Source organism: Pelodiscus sinensis, chromosome 2, assembly GCF_052426305.1.
Source record: "Pelodiscus sinensis isolate ZL-2025 chromosome 2, ASM5242630v1, whole genome shotgun sequence".
NCBI classification, from domain to species: Eukaryota; Metazoa; Chordata; order Testudines; family Trionychidae; genus Pelodiscus; species Pelodiscus sinensis.
Genome location: NC_143053.1, coordinates 66,612,852 through 66,631,911, shown reverse-complemented (window position 1 = coordinate 66,631,911; position 19,060 = coordinate 66,612,852). Strand labels below are relative to the sequence as shown.

General features: G+C 41.0%; 1 protein-coding gene across 3 annotated transcripts in view; it reads right to left on the bottom strand.

Annotated features, from left to right (window-relative positions):
* Positions 1-1,077: 1,077 nt before the first annotated feature.
* LOC102446935 (DGAT1/2-independent enzyme synthesizing storage lipids-like) overlaps positions 1,078-19,060 on the bottom strand; it is a 32,533-nt gene continuing 14,550 nt past the window's right edge. For all 3 annotated transcript variants that reach the window (XM_006126323.5, XM_006126322.5, XM_075920685.2), the window contains exons 3-7: positions 12,050-12,214; positions 10,083-10,276; positions 7,649-7,709; positions 4,925-5,064; positions 1,078-3,445 (exon numbers count right to left, since the gene is read on the bottom strand). In XM_006126323.5, the coding sequence (XP_006126385.1) occupies positions 3,341-3,445; positions 4,925-5,064; positions 7,649-7,709; positions 10,083-10,276; positions 12,050-12,214 (665 nt within the window). In that variant the 3' untranslated portion in view covers positions 1,078-3,340. The remainder of the gene's footprint in view (positions 3,446-4,924; positions 5,065-7,648; positions 7,710-10,082; positions 10,277-12,049; positions 12,215-19,060) is intronic.

Here is a 19,060-nt window from a genome sequence, read left to right as displayed (position 1 = left end):
GAGTTATTAAGCCTTGGGTGAGGCCTTGATTGGCTCCAGGTGCTCCAATTACCTATAGTAATTTTTCTAGTCCCTAGGGAATAAGATCTTAATCATCATAGGGCTTATATATCTGTCATCTACCACTCTCTGGCTGCTTTCTGGCCCTGCTGTATAACACACGTATTGAAAAGAAAATTCTACTCTCTCTAGTCATGGTTTGTTCTGTTCTTCTCTGCTAGGAGCTGTCTTTCCTCACATACTTCATCATTAGTGCACTTTTCTTCTTTCAACCTAATGGCTTAAGACAAGTTTATAGAGATTAGCAATCATAAACTCTCTAAAATCTTATCATTACACTGGAAAAACTCCACTTCAGCCCTGGCAAATCTTCCACAAAGTATGGTGGTATAAATGCAACATAAAACCTATTGCATAATTCATGGCTTAAACAGAATCTGTATTGAGAACATGATACATTGCTCTAGCTTCCATATTCTGTCAAAATATAAAATTATTTTAATTTAAAGATTCAGTACTAAGAAGCATTCAGTATTAAAACTCAACATCACTAAATCTGCAATTGGAAGAAACCAATGAAATGGCCAGTGAAAGGTTTTAGATTTGCAGGGTAAAGAGTGAAAATTCCATTTTAAAATGATGATACATTTCTAACCTATATAAAAATTCCTTCTTTATTACAGTACCACAGGTGAAATAGAGGCAAAAATTTTAATTAGTATCTTCAGTTTAGCAAATTCTACAATTAATATTTGTAGTTTTTAGTCATCTAATAAGAGGGTAACTACAGCATTAATAACTTGCTCCTAACACTCAGTAGTTACTCATTAATCATTCTTGGCAATACCTTCTGCATAGTCCATTGTTGCCAATGTTTTTCCCATCTATTCTTTCAGTCTTTTCTTATTCCTTTACCTTAGTACTGTAATTACTTTTGGTATTCTATTTTATTCCTTCCTCACTATTGGATTCTACTATGCTGCACAGACCCATTGGTAGTTTCACAGGACAAGATTACATGTACTTTCACACTTAGTCCATACACAGTTAGCATAAAGTAAATTCAGGAGTCTACTCTAGTTGTAATTTCAGCTTTATTTGTCTGTTGGGTATTTTTATACAGTACATATAATAAAGAAAGAACATGAAAGGCTCTACAAACAAAAAGTATATCTAAAAAGTACTGATACTGCATTTGATTTGATACTTCGGTTTCAATACTTCTTAAATTAAAGAGATGGAATCAAGTCAAATTTGGCCCCAAATGAAGTAAAAGCAAGTTTTAAAAAAACCACCACCACAACAAAGATCAACATAATAGATGTCTTTTCTCTTTCGTTCATTTAAATTCTCATGGGAAAAAATTAAGTGTTCCTCTAAAGTGTCTGCAACCTCAAAAGCGCAGCACTGTCTTAGTGCATGAAATCCTGAAAGGTAATACAAATTAACTAGTCGGTTTTCATTGTCCTCCTTGAGAAAAGTGCCAAAATAAAATATCTAACTTACACAAAAATACGTTTTAATAAACATTCTCCGTTTCAATGGTCTAATGTATTAAACAAAACAGTATTTTAAAATTCATTCTTGCATCATGATAATGTCCCCTTAAGTTTTCAAACAGATCACAAATCAACAAAGTCTTTGGAAAGAACATTGTTTTCACATGACATTTTCTTTAAGCTTAAACAAAATAGTACGGTACAGAGTTGAATTTTCTGCAAATCTTATAATGTACTTCTTTTGTTTGCTTCCCCATACAAAGTCTCTACACTGAATTATATAAAACCCAGATTCTGCAAACATATGCACATAAGTCCCATTACTCAATATTACTTGTGTTAAAGTAAGGCATATACGTATAAGTGTTTGCAGGAATTACCACAACAGAGTAAAGTGAAACAGAACTATTCTTTGTCTCAATATGTGGGGTAGTTTTGTGTTTTGTTGTTAAACCTACAATCTCTCCCCTTTCCTCAATTTGTTATCCTCCTACAATTAAAGAACACTTCTAGACATTAACTTTACAGTCACTAACACTCTGAATACTTATCTACAGGAAATATTTAAGATATTTTCTATTCAGATAATTCATGCATTAGTCAGCGATTCAATTCAGATAAATTTAGTTTTTTGGCCAAAAACAAAACTAGTCCAATCCTACAACTTCTTACTCAGGCATCTCTCTCCCCCATTTCAATGAAAGTGTTATGTAAGTTAAGACTGCATGATTGATGGCAAGTCATAATTTAGAAATTCTGATTTGAAAAAAGTTCTATTTTTCTACAAAAATAGTTTAGGGAAGTACGTATATATAAATATTGCAAAGGCTGTTTATACCGTTGAATATTGTGAAACTCTGAAATCACATTACAAATTGTATATCATTTTGTAACATAAAATTAAACATTCTGACCATTGCAGTTTTGAATAGATTACTCACGCCTTCTTTCTGAAAGGTTAGGCATTCAGTTCACTGTGCCAAAAAAAAAAAAAAAAAAAAACACCAATCTTGTGGACTGTTCAGATATATGGGCCTACAATCTTTAGTCGAGAACCAAAAAAGTGGATCTACTCTGAAAAATGACAATAAAAATAGTATTCTGGATTTCTGTAAGTGTTGCATCATATTGGTTTCTCTAAGAAGTTTGCTCAGTTTCTTGGGAATTTTCCAAATATTAAAGTTGCAGCCTTGCAAACTCTTTCTGGGATTCACCAATAAAACTGGGTACCTTCCAGCTGAAGTATTACCCTCACGCTTCAAGTTCTACATACAAAGTGAGGTGACTAGTTATACCCATCTACGTGAACATCTCTGAACATCATTTAAGTTTTTACAGGTATTGCCATGGTCATAATCTGAAGAAAATGGGCTTTTATAAGGTCTTGAGGATTTTATTTGGCCAAAAAAAACCTATTAGGGTGATAATACTTAGAGAGATTCCAGCATACATATCAGAATCTCCTGTAAGTTTGTAAGCTTGGCAGTTAGAAAAACATTTTTTTTACTTGCAGATATGAGATGGAAGTGATCAAGAGACCATGAATGCAGAAACCTTAAATGTCATTTTTATACAGTTATTTTTCAAAGTAAGGCTGCATGTGAAAGTTAATTACTTTAGTAAGATTTTTGCTTGAGTAAGAGTTCAGGTTTGGGCTCAAGTTTGATACTGGTCCTGGAAAAGAAATTGCTCACAGTTCATGTTAAACTATACAGATAACATCTGCATTAAAAAAGAAATAATTAAGACAGTGCATTTAATAACAAATAATATGATCCTCAAAATTAGTTACAAACAGTTTCGAAAAGATTACATTAGTGAAGTTTGTTATGTACCACACACTAGTCTTCTTTCTGCTGTGTCTCAAATCGTTCCATTAAAGCCCTAAATACGTTTCCTGGTATTTTCTGATGTCTGTCTATTAAAGACTGGATTGCAGCCTTTGCCTGTTAAAAGAAAAAGAAATTGCAAGGAAATTAACTATTCTTTTTTACTACACTAACGGAAATACAGCAATTTACAGGCTAGTTTTTCATCCTACTAAAGATTCCAAAATCCAGGGTGTAACACCTTCGTTTAAATTAAAACCAAGGGAGTATAAAAAGGTCATTTTTCAAAGAAACCACTTATAATTTATCTTTACACATGACAAAGATCCCTGATAAGAAAGCATACTGAGTATAAATAGCAAAGCAACAGTGATAAGGACATGCTAACCCACCTAAATATCTAAGCATGTAAAATGTCCATAAAAATAAAGAAATTAAGCCAATGATGTCTCATAGCTATCGTGATGGGAGTATAACTAGAATACATTGGTTACGTGAATGTCTTCGGGGTTACCTAAACCCTTTTGATTAACTGGTTAAGTTATCACTGAAGATTGTACAACAGGTTTTGAAGTCTGCGTTTAGGATTGGAGGAAATGCGGGCACACACTAAGAGCACATCTAGACTACGTTTTATTTTTGAAAGAGGATATGCAAATTCCACAGGAATCCTGCGGAATCCTTCATATCTTCTTCCAATCGCTTTTTCAAAAGCGGGTCTTTCAAAAGTGAAAGTAGTCTGGATGCGTTTTTTTCCACCAAAAAAACCCTTTTTCGAAAAGCTGCATAAACCTCCTTTTTTTAAGGAAGAGCGGTTTTTCGGAAAAAAAGGGTGGGGGGGCTCCCTGAAAAAAACAAGTCCAGACTACTTTCACTTTCGAAAGACATGCAGGATTCCGCAGGAATTTGCATATCCTCTTTCGAAAATAAAACGTAGTCTAGACGTGCCCTAAGTCTTTTTAAAAGGTAAAAAGACTTCAAAGCCTGATGTATGACTCCTATAAATTATACACGGCAAGTCTAATTTTCCAAAGCCTGCTACCTCTACAGCTCTACAGGACTAGGGATTTAGACAAACCATGGGGGAAATATCCAAGCTTTAGTTAAATGGGGTTCAGGTATATATGATAGGCTTCCGGGATTGTCACTTTCTCTTTGTATCACTCTGAAACCCAGAGTTTCTGCTGAGTGTTTTTGTTGAGAATATCACCATTTTCAATCATCACTGGGATCTGTGGTTATTACTGTTCAATTTTTAAGTTCAGACATTTTGAATTTATGAATTTTATCTATTTGACAACCCCACGCTAAGAATCCTAAGCCATTGTGATATCACCACCCTTACTCTACAATTTATTTACACACAATAATTTCATAGGCTGTCTGAAGGAGACTGAATAGATGGTGAATCTCTTGGCCCAACAATCACAGCTCACCAGGTTCAGTTATCACTGGGATTCACAATCTCTTACTGTCCAAGTTGTGAATTCTCTTTTTTTTTTTTTTTTTTTGGACTATATGACGGTATTTTAAATCCTGACTGTTTAAGACTGGAAGCAAAAACACCTCCCGCATTCCCTCTTCCTGACACCTTACCTTTTCAGACAGTTCTGCAGCATTCACATTTGGATCATATGGAATAGGATCTCCAATATATGTACGAAATTTGACTGGAAACCCTCCATATATAGGAACGACTGGCAATCGAAGACGTTCATACATCAACCTAAATAACCCTGTTTTTTAGTTTAAAAATATTAATTTGCATTTTAGGAGGCAGTACATAAATTAACTTGTAAAGAAACCCAGACCTCTGATCTCAGGCTCTCAAATGAACAAAAGTATCTTTGAACTGCTATTCCACCCTTGATCTTCACTTTTCAAAAACAGAAAAATCACATTCAAAGCAAGAATAATCTACACCTCTTTTATGATGCCTGGAAGGGAACTTTATGAAGTTCTCTTCTTCCAACAACAGAAGGCTGTCCAGTGACTGACACTATAAGGGCAAGGATTACTAAATGAGAGTTCAGGTTATTAGATAAACCCCTCAAAACCTCGTGGAAGACTATGACTAGAAAAGAAAGGGCAGACAGAACAGAAACAAAATATCTAACAGGAGAAAAGGAAACAGGCACCCCAAGGACTCTCTCCTTAACCCATATCTTTCAGGGACGAGGTGATGATATATCTCTTTTTTAAAAAAATATATATATATATATATATATCAAAAACAAACCTCAACCAAACTACAATGTTATACTATGAACATTATATTTTTTCCCCCCTTCCCCAGGTAAAAATACGAGGAGAGAATGAATCACACATGACATGTTAGTCACATTGCTTAACACGATCCTGAAAGATGCTCCAATACTAGGGTAATCAGGCCAATATAAGAGCCTACAATATAACTAGCTATCTGAATGTCAAGGATTTGGGTTCTGGGGGAATGGAAAGGAAACCTTCAACCTGAAATAGCCTGGGTGAAGGGGAAGTTACATTCACAAAAAAAATTAAATTTTTTAATTTTGATTTTAAGGAAACCATCAAACCAGCCAGTCAGCATGAAGTAGCCTCTATCTCATGCTTATTTATTTTACTTTTTTTTTTAAAAATAAAGCACTTATCCCAAAGTCACCAGAGTAATAACATCTCAAAGCTGTGACAGTACCTGACTAGCAATTAAGGTGAACTGCTGATTTTTCCCCACCATTACAGAAATATAGGCAGCATTAAAAATCAGTTTTTTGCAAATGCTCTAGAGGAACAGGAAGTCTGGTACCAACCATTAGAGCTGATCTCCCAGCAGAGAACAGAAAACCCACAGTAGGCAAAGCAGACTTGTTAATGTAGGATAAATATATTATTCTAAAAACTTGTTCTTCCACATGTATACTCAGTACAGTAAAACTTCGATAGTCTGGCATCTGATGGTCCGGCACCATCAGGAACCCGGAAGTGCTCCGGGCAGCTGGACCATTGGAGCTGCTCTGCCCCCAGCTTCCCCGATTCAGCCGCTGCTAAAAACTGACCAGTGGCTGAATCGGGGAAGCCAGGGGCAGAGCAGCTGGGGCGCTGCCGGGTTGGTCCCTTAGCGCTGCCCCTCAGGGCTGCGGGACCAACCCAGCAGCCCCCCAGCTGTCCCCAAGTCAGCGGCTGCTGATACTGATCAGCAGCTGACTCCAGGAAGCCCCAGGCAAAGCTGCTCTGCCCCGGCTTCCTGGAATCAGCCGCTGGTCAGTTTCAGCAGCGGCTGAATCAGGATGCCTGGGACAGAGCAGCTGGGGGGCTGCCGGGTTGGTCCCACAGCGCCGAGGAGCGGCGCTACTGGACCAACCCAGCAGCACCCCAGCTGCTCTGTCCCAGGCATTTGGATTCAGCTGCTGCTGAAACTGACAAGCGGCTGACTCCAGGAAGCCGGGGGCAGAGCAGCTCTGCCTCGGGCTTCCTGGAGTCAGCTGCTGATCGGTTTCAGCACCGCTGACTTGGGGATACCTGGGGTAGAGCAGCTGGGGGGCTGCTGGGTTGGTCCCGCAGCCCTGAGGGGCAGCGCTACGGGACCAACCCGGCAGCCCCCCAGCTGCTCTGCCCCAGGCTCCCGATTCAGCCGCTGCTGAAACTGACCAGAGGCTAACTCCAGGAAGCCGGGGGCAGAGCAGCTCTGCCTCGGGCTTCCTGGAATCAGCCGCTGATCAGTATCAGCAGCCGCTGACTTGGGGACACCTGGGGCAGAGCAGCTGGGGTGCTGCCGGGTTGGTCTCGCCACGCCAAGGGTCGGCGCTACCGGACCAACCCGGCAGCGCTTCAGATGCTCTGCTGCAGGCATCCCCGATTCAGCCGCTGCTGAAACTGACCAGCAGCGGTTGAATCAGGAACGCCTGAGGCAGAGCCGGACTATCGGAAGGGGGGGCTATGAGGGGTCTGGGGTGGCATCCTCCCCACCCCAGATCCTTCATAGCCCCCCCTTCCGATAGTCCGGCAAATCTGATAATCCGGCACCCCCTGGGTCCTAAAGGTGCCGGATTGTCGGAAGTTTACTGTAGTAGGTTCCTTTATCAAGACCAGTCACTATGCGCACAATAATTTTAGGTCACTGATACAATGTCAATGCTAATATTACTTATTACTATCTGACAACACAATTCCACCTTATTTTATATCACTAAAGACTAGCGACTCATCCTAATCCCCACAGAAACAAGACTGTATAAAAAAATCTAAACACAGATTTGAGAGAGAGAATATTTATACTTATAAATACTCTAAGGAGAGTGAGTACAGAAAATTAAAAATAGAAAAATAAATATTTTATCTTACTTATTCCTCCTAATGTCCTAATTCCTTCCCGAACATTTTGTGTGAACATAGGAATGATGGGCTATGAGGAAAAAAAGAAAGGTGAGAATTTAGTGAAAATAAGCGGAAGGCTGTTTTGCACAGTGTTTATTTGAACACTAACTTGTAACTTATTTGATAAATACATTTGGTAGACAGCTGGTTTTTCAATGAGCGACACAATTTTCTACATGCTATTTTATCATAATATTGAAAGGTCCAAATCGGAAGATTCCACCTGCTAATATAGAGTTAGCACAGTTAGTATATTTCAGTTTGTCAATCTTCTTCTTAAAGTCACATATTGCTTTAGAACCTCAGCAAAATTTAGAGCAGGACCCTACAAGCATTTGAATATATACAACTTTACTCAGCTAAGTAGCCTTCTAGATTTACACATATGCAAGTGTTTGCAGGACTGGGACCTTAATGTGCTTAATTAATATCGGTGTGATCAACATTACTGTCTCAGACCTAAATGAAACTGGGCAAAGCATCATGACGAGGGAATATGAGGAATGAATTGCTGGGGCAAACTAGGGAAAGTTATGTTTAGGGATGTAAAATCCTAGTTAATCAGTTAAAACTTTAGGTCCACCTAGCATTTAACCAGGTCTGGGGCTGGCTCTACCAGCTCCCAGCCCCTGCCCCGCCAGAGCAGCCCCTGTTACCAGAACCGGAAAGCATTACCCATTTATGGTGATGCTTACTGGTTAACCGGATAACTAGGGATGTGAAAAGTTACATTAGCATTTAATTTTTTTGCTATCTATACATTTAAATGATGCTGTAAAATTGGCATAAGGCTATCAAATTTCCAAAAGCTTTTGCAGACCCTATTTGTTATGGGTTATTTAATTTCAAATTGTTCTCACTTATATTCTCACATCATAAATCACACATGCACACATCATTTGCTAGCATTTGTAGCCACAAGATTCCTATTCCTTTCATCATTATAAGAGTCTTCAGTTACATCAGTGTATTTCTCATGTGTAAGACAAAAATATTTTATTTCATATTTCCTAAGAATTAGATAAACATCTGTAACATCTTATAGAACAGCTTAGTAGTACCATGGAAGTAATTTATATCAAGTCACTTCCTGGAAGATTGACACTGTGAAGGTCAATGTTCCGGAGTTCAATATAGTGAGTCTAGTAAAGGGCCACTAAAAAGAACGCTGAGAGCATCCTATCAACGCCGGAACTCCTACTCCTTATGAGGAGATGGGGACGTTAACTGGAGTGTTTCTCCCATCGACCTCCCACTGTGAGGATAGGGTTGCCAGGTGTCCGGTATTGTACCAGACAGTCTGGTATTTGCATGCTCTGTCCGGTAAAAAAACAATACCAGACATGTGCAATGTTCGGTATTTTCTGATTTTTCCGGCTGCGCACTGGACGGAAGCCTGGTGTGGGTGGGAGGACCAGCTGGGAGGCAGGGCCACAATTGCCGCTGGGAGCCCTCGGTTGACTGTGAGGAGGAGGGGAAGCCTCCTCCTCACTCGTGCATCTCTGGGAGCCTGCGCGGGACAGGCAGTGCCCGGGGATCTGCAAGTGCCTGGGTCAGTCCCACTCTGCACCAGCCGATTTGCTCACTCCCCCTTCCCGGCCAGTTCTCTCCCACTTCCCCTCCTGATCTTCCCCGGCCAGCCCCCCTGTACTGCCCCCCAGCTCTGCTTCCCACCAGCCCAATCCTCTTCCTGATCTCCCCTGGCCAGCGCTGCTGCACCTCCCCCCCCACCAGCTCTGCTTCCTGCCCCCCTTCCTCCCGGCCAGCCCTGCCCCCCTCCTGGCCGCCCCCCCCCCCGCCCACGATCAAGTGTGTCCGGTTTGGGGGGGGGGGCGGAAGAGGGGAGGGGAGGTCTACCTGGTAACCCTACGTGAGGATGGCACTGAAGCTCGGCTTAAGGTACATTGACTCTAGCTATGTTTTTTCATGTAGCTGAAATTGTGTACCTTAAGCCAACCTTCCACCGTAGTGTGAACCTGGCCTAAAATTTGAGCTATTGAAGCACTCAGATTTTGGTTAATGGACTCTAAAGTTTCATGATTAAAACAAATGCAGGGATAATACATCATCAATAGTTTTTTAGCATTTTAAGGAAAGATTCTCCAATATTACACTATGGTACTACTAAGTTTGTGACATGAGCTTGTAGAAAATAAAAGTTAGCTAAATTTTAATATAAGCAAAAATAATATGGCTAAGCATGTATTAAGTATTTGAGAAAGCAGAGAGGAGAGAGAATCACATAATTTAGTTACAAAAGTTAGGAAGAGAATACTTAGAATACCTCTGTAACGTTATAAACATTTGCTTTACTGTACAGAGAAAATAGCTTTAGCCCAAGGAAAGACCTAAAAATCTAACCTTCTTTGCTTCTGTTCTGTGATCTTCCACACACACTCACCACTTTTGCATCAATAGCCACCTGAGCAAAGCCAGTACGTTTACCCCACATAAGAACATAGGTTTCATCACTAAAGAGTGCTTCTCTAAGTCCACCTGGAGAGATAGCCACCAAGTTGCCATTCTTCAGAGCTTTAACACATTCTTCCTTTGGTCCATGCATAACACCAAACACGTCAAGTAAAAGTTTAAAACCTGCAAGATATATAAAAAAGAAATGATTAACACAGAATATTTAAGATGTTATACAGCTATTGATTTCATACATTCTCTAAACAAGATATTACAATATTACCAAAACAATAGTGATTTTAGGTACCCAATTGGAGATATCTCTAAAGGGGCCTGGTTTTCAGAAGCCACCCATTTTCTGAAAGAGCCTCCAAAACACCATAATAGGTTTTGAAAATCTTGGACAATAAAATCTGAACTTTAAAGGCTTGTTTTTAACAGGTCTGCATATTTCAATACCTAACAACTTCAATCATAAACAAATCAAACCCACAAAAATCATACAGCGATGCCTTCAAGCACTCAGGCATTCATTAACTATGATGAAGAGATATTTAACTATAGCATGACCTCCTTACCAATCCATATTTTCCAAATGTGGCTTGATTCTGACCAAATCCACCAGTTCAATAGATGGGAATTGTTTAAAGCTTTTTCCTTCAAAGGTTAAAGAGCATATTGATATGAATGAGGTAGAGGAAAAAAAAACCTCTCAGCATTCTCTGAGTTCCAAGCCTCTGCTCTACAATTACAGTAACAGTAACTGAACATACAGATTAATTTTTACCATGAAAAAAATATGATGAGCCTAATTGAGCTCACATTAGATACAATTAGGTATCTGACGTGTTTTATAAATTAAAATTAAGCAACCCTTTCTGGCTTACATCATCCTTGAATTTCAGTCATTTAAGTCAGACACTAGTCTAACTAGAAAGGCACACAACACCAGAAGTGTCCACACATCTATACAGGCGATAACATCACAGGACCTAACCACAGAGACCACCACATCAGAGGCTCATACAACTGCACATCCACTATTGTGATCTATGCCAGCAATGCCCCTCTGCCATGTATATTGGTCAAACTGGACCATTTCTAAGAGAAAGAATTAATGGACACAAATCAGATATCTGAAAAGGCAACACACAGAAACCTGCTGGGGAACTTTTTAACTTGCCCAGGTACTCATTAATGGATCTCAAAATCACCATATTATTTCAAACCAATGTCAAAAACCAGCTTGACAGGGAAGCTACAGAACTTAATTTTAATTGCAAGTTTGATAGCCACAACAGAAGTCTAAACAAAGACATTGGCTGGATGGTCTGCTACATTCCATAAAAAGCAAACAAAGGGTACTCAGAGAGGGTACTAATTGTTCTTATCTGTCCATGCTAAACGAAGCTCTAATTGACAAATTCTTTCCCCTTTTCTTCCTTCTCTCCACTCCCCACAACCCCTCTCTGTGCTATTTATTTGAAAACTGGACCCCTTAAACTCTATTTATCTGAAGAAGTGGGTTGTGCCCACGAAAGCTCATACCATCTACATTTTGTGTTAAGTCTTGTAGCACCTTAGAGACTATTTGTTGTTTAAGTTTTTAAATGGAAAGAGGCACGGAAACTGCTGCTGTTGGTTAATCAAGACAGCTACTTTGTGCTGTGATCTCCTCTGCTTGGCTTTCAGACTCAATTGGACAGATGAAGTAGGAATGGTCACCAACCAATCCTGTCCAATCCATACAGTTGCATTTATAAACTAGGCTAATACTGGCCTTGGGCTGCAACAGACCAAAAAAAGTCCTGTCTAAACCATGACTGTTGGCAAATACGGTATGAATGCTCACGCTAATTAACATGTGTTGGTAATTTTATGGTATGATACCACTAAAAAAAGGTATCCCTACAATGAAACACTCCAAACTCACTATTTGCAAGCAAAGGACATTACCTGGTAATTTAAAAACAAAGTGATCAGCTACTGTGTAGCAGATTCTGTTCTTCAGCATAAGGAGTTTAGCCACAAAGTAGAAATAGTCTACAGGAGTTGCGCCATGGTAAAAAACAACAAGTCCAGGTCCTTCTGGTATTTTTTCCAGACCATAAACCTCATAACCTGTAGAAAGAAAAGGTACAACAATGTCAATGTTTAATACCACTCATATTCCAATTTATAACTTTTCTCAAGGATGTAATTGACAAGTTATAGAGCAAAAGGAAAACAAGAGCTGCTTGGTAGTTCAAGACTTGGTGACATCAAAGATGCCAAAAGCTGATTTCCCAGCAATTCACTATCTACTCTGCAAGACCTAGAAAAGAATTTCACTAAACAAATTATTTCTATCATTCATGTCAGGGGTGGGGAACCTAACGTCCAGGGACAGATGTCGCCCCGGGCTTGCCTGGATCTGTCCCCTGAGGCTCAGGGTTCCATTAGGGAGCCTGTGCTGGTGCTCCAGCCTCTACCCCCCCCCCCCCCCCCACAGTGCTGGAGCACACAAAATCTACTAGCCTGGGCCCCCCAAAGGTTCTGATATGTGAAGGGAATGTCTTTCTCTCAGTTGACTGATTTTTCTATGGGTTAGTGACCCCAGACCCAAAAAAAGGTTCCCACCCTGATTTATGTTGTTATTAAAAGAAGTTAAAAAAAGAAACAGACATGGGGAGAAGGATTGGTAGGTAAACCAGAGTTTGAAACAGTTACAAATCAGTGATCAACAACTATCTTAATGTTAGTGAGGACAGGAAAAAGTTGTGACAATGTCCCCTTTAAGTTTTATATAAAAAAAATCCTTGCAAATCTAAAAACAAAAATATCTTCTGGGGAAAATATATTTGCAAACATGTATGGTGGCAGAGGAAAGTACTAAAAACAATCTTTGGACTTTAGTGCAGAAGTTTGAAACATGTTTATTTAAATGCTTTGTTACATACACTCCACACATACACACCTTCTGGCTTTTTTCTTATTTGGCAGCCACTGCTAATGGCATCTTTCCGCCTATCCACATTAAATGTGCAAAATGTTAAACTGTAGTTTAGTTACATGATTTTTAAAAAAATTGCCTTTTTTTTTTTTTGCGCGCGCTTTTCCATGCCTCCCACTCTTTGATTGTATCTATATTCTTGCTTCTTAATTAGCTTTCCCTTTCAAAATCTGAGGAACTGGGGTCCAGGACCATTCATAGGAGGATGTGGAGTCTGGGACTAATCAGCCTATATGGTGCCCCCCTCCCCCCCCGTAAGTAAGGGGGCATGTTAGGTCTTCCCCTGTGGCTACTGATGGGGGTGACGGGCTCCAGCTGCTCTATTGGGCATGTGCCAACGAGGTTTACTGGATGAAGGCACACCCACCTGTTGTCAGGGGTGCCTGCCCACTCTGTGCTGGCACTGCCTCCTGCTCAGTCTGGACTTAGACCTCCACACTTCCCAGCCTCTGCATTCAAATAATGGTGGGGACAGGGTGGGCATGGGGCAGGGAAGCAGTGGTCCCAAGAGTGCAGGGAGAAGGTGGGGGCCATGCAACCAGCGTGCAAGTGCCATGGAGGAGCCCATCTATCGTCACAGCAGCCAGAAACCCCTGAACTGGGTCTGCTGAGCCCTCCCTGACTCTCACCCCTAGCTATGCCCAATGATATGAGCCACTGAGGGGAGGCAGGGCCAGACACACAATGCTGTCTCCTGCTCACTGGCAGCCTCTGCCTGTTCTGCTGAAGGCACATAGCTGCTATAGCCCTCATCCCATTTGACACTGATGTTGAAGCAGAGCTCCCCAAAGCACTGGGCCGCTGATGATTACCTTGATTCACTCTACCTAAGGGATAGCTCTGACTTACATTACAGGAAAGAAACTATGATTTGGCTTCCTGGCACACCAATCTAGCCTATTTGAGGAAAAGCTCTCAAGGCAAAAAAGAGGATAGCAAACACTATGGTTCTCTAACTCCTTTATTCTATAGACAAATTTGAACTGTAAAAAAGGGGAGGGAGGGGAAGAGGAGAGAAAGCCAGCCCCAAACCTAAAGCCCACACAAATGCTAGGGAAATGATGTCACATACAAATAACTTTATTACTTTCATGATATTATAAGACTTCTCAGATGAACAGAGAAACACTAGGAAAACTGCATATCTTATGGAGGCAGAAATAAAATTCTTTGTACTGTTGCATTTTGAAATAACTGAAGTAGGGATGTCAACATGTAGATAACTATATGATTAACTGATAACCCTGGGCTTATCAATTAATCCTGTCAACTACATGCATTTCATGCTCCCCTTGCTGTCTCCGTATTAGAAGCAGCAAAGGGGGGGGGGGAGAAGTCAGTTTCTCCCCCTCTCCCCCCCCACACACACCTTTGCTGCTGCCTCTCTATCAGAGGCAGCAATGCATGGAGGGTGAGGGGGGCAGGCAGGAGCCAATACGCACAGGGAGCTGGTTCCACGTACCCGCTTGTTCCCAGGCTTGCTACTTCCTACAGAGGCAGCAGGGGTGGGGCAGGCAGGAGCCAGTGCTGGCTCTGTAGTGTCACCTGCCTCCCTGTGCCCCCATGCTGCTGTCTCTAATCAGGCATCCCACAGAGCAGCCCCTGTCCGTGGGAGGCAGGGGTTTCCGAGATCCCGCAGATAGGGGCTGTTGGCATGGAACAGCCTCTGCCCACAGGGAGCTCAGACCCCCCCTGTCCTCCCTCCCAGACAGGAGCTGCTGCTGTGGAACAACTCTGTCCATGGGAAGCTTGGATCCTCCTCCTCTTCCACCCTTCCCCCACCCCACACACACACTCACAGAGGGGTTGCAGCAACTCCTCTGTAATAGAGGCGACAGCACAGGTTGGCAGGCGGGAGCTGGGAATGGGGCCAGGAGCGCACTGGCTGCCGGCCCCACCTCCAAGGACTATTGAATAGTCATGTAACTGCTAACATTTGATGCGGTTATACAACTACTCAATTACACACTATATAACATCCCTAAACTAAAGGTGTGCATAGTGGAGAGGAGGGTCAGAAAGGCCCGGGAGGATGAGTTTATAGTTACTTGAGACAGCAGAAAAGGGCCTGGAGAATTTTCAGCTGTTCAGACAAAAGTGTCAAAACTTAGATATGTTATGAGGAAGAAACAGCAAGTGTCTCAGAGAATGATACTTTATTTATATATATTCTCATTCTCAGGGCTCGCCAAGCGGCAGCAAGCCCTGCTCGCCAGTCGCATGGTTCGGCACGCTGCGCATGCGCTTACCACACTGCGTGGCTGTGCTGGTTTGTAATCTACTCGCCACGGGCAAGTAGATTACACTAATTGTCAAGCCCTGCTCATTCTTATCTATATCATTCATATATGTATATGCACACATGTGCACATCCTTTTTCTTCTCTTTGATGTAGTGATTTGGTTCAATATGCTTGAATACATTTAAAGTTACATTTTTGGCTATGTAAGCCTTTTTGATGCATGCTTTGTATTATCTACTTATCGGTGCTTTAGAAACTCACTTCCCTTTGACTGAATGGCAGAAAACAAGCACAGATGATTTTCAAGGAAGGATTTTATTCCTTATGTAAATTGTTCTTCAAATATCCTTTTTCTTTTGGCTAGATCTGGACAGAGTGGTTATGAAAAAGTCTTGGAAATAGATGATTTTCTTATTTGTAAAGACCAGATAATTTCTTAAATCTTCTTTATATTTAGAGGAGGAGAAGTCAAAGGGCCATGAATTGAGAAGATGGTTTTGACATCCTTCTAACAGAACTGATAGCTGTCAAAATACTTTAATGGAAAAACATGCAGTAGGGCTCTGAGGAACAACTGCTTAAAGGTTTGGGCTCCAAAGTCAAGTTAAGATAATGGGCAGGAAAAGCAAATTAAACTGAAGTACTGCTTTTAAGAATCTCTTGACATTAAGCTTAGAAGAAACATGACATTTTCTGTCTGAATAAATTGTACTAACAAATGCTGATTTGTTAACTTTCAGGGAAATGGCAGCTCGCCTCAATAATAATACACAGTGAAATAATTGTAAGTAGCATTTTATTTTGATCCAGTATGCCTATTTGATCAGGGCTGGGATTTTATACATCATAGAACTAACTCAATCAACTAACAGATTTTCAAGTATGTTGAATGTTCCACGTCCCACTGAAATCAAAGTGGGAAAAGGGACTGATGAGAATCATTTGAGAGATTACCTACCTTCCACTAACCTAGACCAAGTCAAACATCCAAAAAAGTGGTTACTTACCTTGTGTAGTAACCGTGGTTCTTTGAGAATGTGTCTGTCTGCCTCTCCCCCCCCCCCCCGGGGGTGCTCTACTGTCAGTGTATTCATGTCCCTACGCCTCAGATAAGAGTGTTTAGGTAGCAGAATCCATTTGGCCCACACACGTGCTCAGTCTCATGTCCTGCCTCAAGACTATTTTGAAGACTATTTTGCGCTGCGCAGGCAAATTGCCCTCATTTCCCTCTCTTCTGCGGAACTCATTATTAAAAACTCAGAAGCAACACACATCTCAAAGAACCACAACCACAGTAAATAACTATTGTTTTTCCAGTACTGTCCCTATGGGTGCTCCACTGTAGGAGGATTCTACAAAAGTACCCCGATGGAGATGTGGGGCTTCAAAGAAGAGACTAATATTGATAATACAGTGGAGTCAAACATTGCATCTGATGCTAAGTCATGGGTTATTGCAGTGTTTCACAAAAGTATGAGCAGATGCCCAAGCTGCTGCTCTGCATATTTCTGCAATGTAAACATCTTTCATGAAGTCTACAGAAGTGAAACTAGATCTAGTGCAAATGAGTTCAAAATCTCAGTGCAGGCTGAAGATTGTGGGTACAATAGCAATAAGTAATTCAGTTCAATATCCATCTAGAAAGTCATTGTTTTAAGATTGTGGATCCTTTGTGATCAAAAAAATAGTTTAGGAGATTTTCTGAAGTTCTTTGTTCTATCCAAATAGAAAACCAAAACTCTCCTAACATCAAGTGTGTGTAATACTGCTTCTTTATTGTTGATCCATAGGGAAGGCATGGAATACTTTCATGAGGAACTTAGGGTATAGTTTCAGTACGACTTCTTTTCCTCCCTAAAAATCAGATATTTCTAAATCTCTCCCCCCCGCCCCTTCCTATTTCCTCAGTTCTACAACTGAGGTGATAGCTACTAGTAAAGATGTTTTCACAGGCAGATGTGTAAATGATGAGCATGTGGCCACTGGTTGTAAAGAGATCACTGTAAGGCACTTGAGGACCAGGTTATAATCCCATGTTAGTATAGGACATCTGATTTAGAGGAAGAGGCTACGCACACCCTTGAGGAATCCTTTTGTTGTAGGATGAATAGTCTTCTATCTTATGATAAAAGGCAGTTATGGCTGAAAGATACACCTTTACTGAATTTCACAGGGGTTCATAGTGTCTCTGGGGTAGAGGGAAAGGGCAAGTGGTCTTTTCAATATCTATGATTTATTATACTTTCTTTTCTGTGCAAGCATGTAGGACCAGTGCATGGAGTGAAATGTCTGTCTTCTATTGCAAAGTGTTTGGATGCTTCGAATGAAAGGCTCTCTACAGTCATCTGGACTTCCCTTGGGAGACCAGATAGGTGAAGCCACCATGCTCTTCTCATCATTACCACTGTTGAAATGGAGCAGGTAGCTGTGTCCATAGCGTCTAATGCTGTTTTAGCACTTGGCCAGCCTGTGCCACCCAAGGCTTCAGCAGCAATTTAAAGCACCTGAAGCAGTTTCCTCAATTGCTGGGAGTCACGGCAGGCCAAACAGAAATGTTAAATGGACCAGATCCAGCCCATGGGCTATATTTTTCCCACCCCTGCTCTATCATCAGGAGACTGAGTGTTAATTCAGGACTTTTCTTGTACCTTCTGCCAAAACTTAAAGTGAGGACACTTCTGTGATATTTGGCATTTTCCTAAGCACCAAATAGCCATTGCTAACTGGAATCACCTCTCTGCAGGAAAGGCAACATTTTAACCTGGGAGAGATAGGCATGCCCCTTCTTGCGGTTCTTTCCCCACAGGGGGAGAATAACAAAACATCAATAAGAATGGGGGGAAGGAGGAGAGAGAACTGTTTTTGAAGCCAGAACAAACAAACAAAAGTTTGGTAGCATTTTTTTAAACATTTTAAAGGAGGAAGAGAACAGTAATCATCTAAAACAACAGAAACTCTATTAGCTACGATGTAAATTAAAACAAGGTTCAGAACTAATTATCTATCAGCCTCTGCTCATGCTTCATCTCATGCCAAGGGTTGTTGAGAAGGAGCCTTGGGTGATTCACCCATGCAGCACTAGAGAACTTCAATCTAGGGCATATTACTCAGGCTACAGCTAAACTGGGATTTTTTTTCCAGAAGATGACATGCAAATCACGCTCGCATTTGCATATCTTCTTCTGATTCTTTTTGCGGAAGAGGTTTTTCCAATATTTGGCCCGTCTACACAGGGCAGAATGTCAGGAAAAAAAACCCCTTTCGAAAGACCTTGCAAAACTCATTTTACGAGGAATAAGTGGTTTTTCGAAAGAGGGCTTTTCCCCGACATTTGGCCCTGTGTAGATGGGCCAAATATCAGAAAAACCTCTTCCGCAAAAAGAATCAGAAGAAGATATGCAAATGCGAGAACGATTTGTATATCTTCTTCCAGAGAGGGGGGGAAAAAAAAACCACGGTGTAGCCGTAGCCTCAGAGAGCATGCACATGTGGGCCAATATTCACTGCTATCGGATATCTCTGATATGAGGTGTATGGGTATGGATGCACCTAAAGTGGAGCACTCATAGGGACACTACTTTAAAAACTAATCCTTACAAAAAACAAAAAGAAAAACCCCAATCAAAGTTACAGGGTTTGGTCATTTGCATCCTGCAAGACACCACTTTGGCCCATGAGGTATATTCAAATTCCAAGAGTTTGCATGTATTACATACACTATTAGAAACACTTA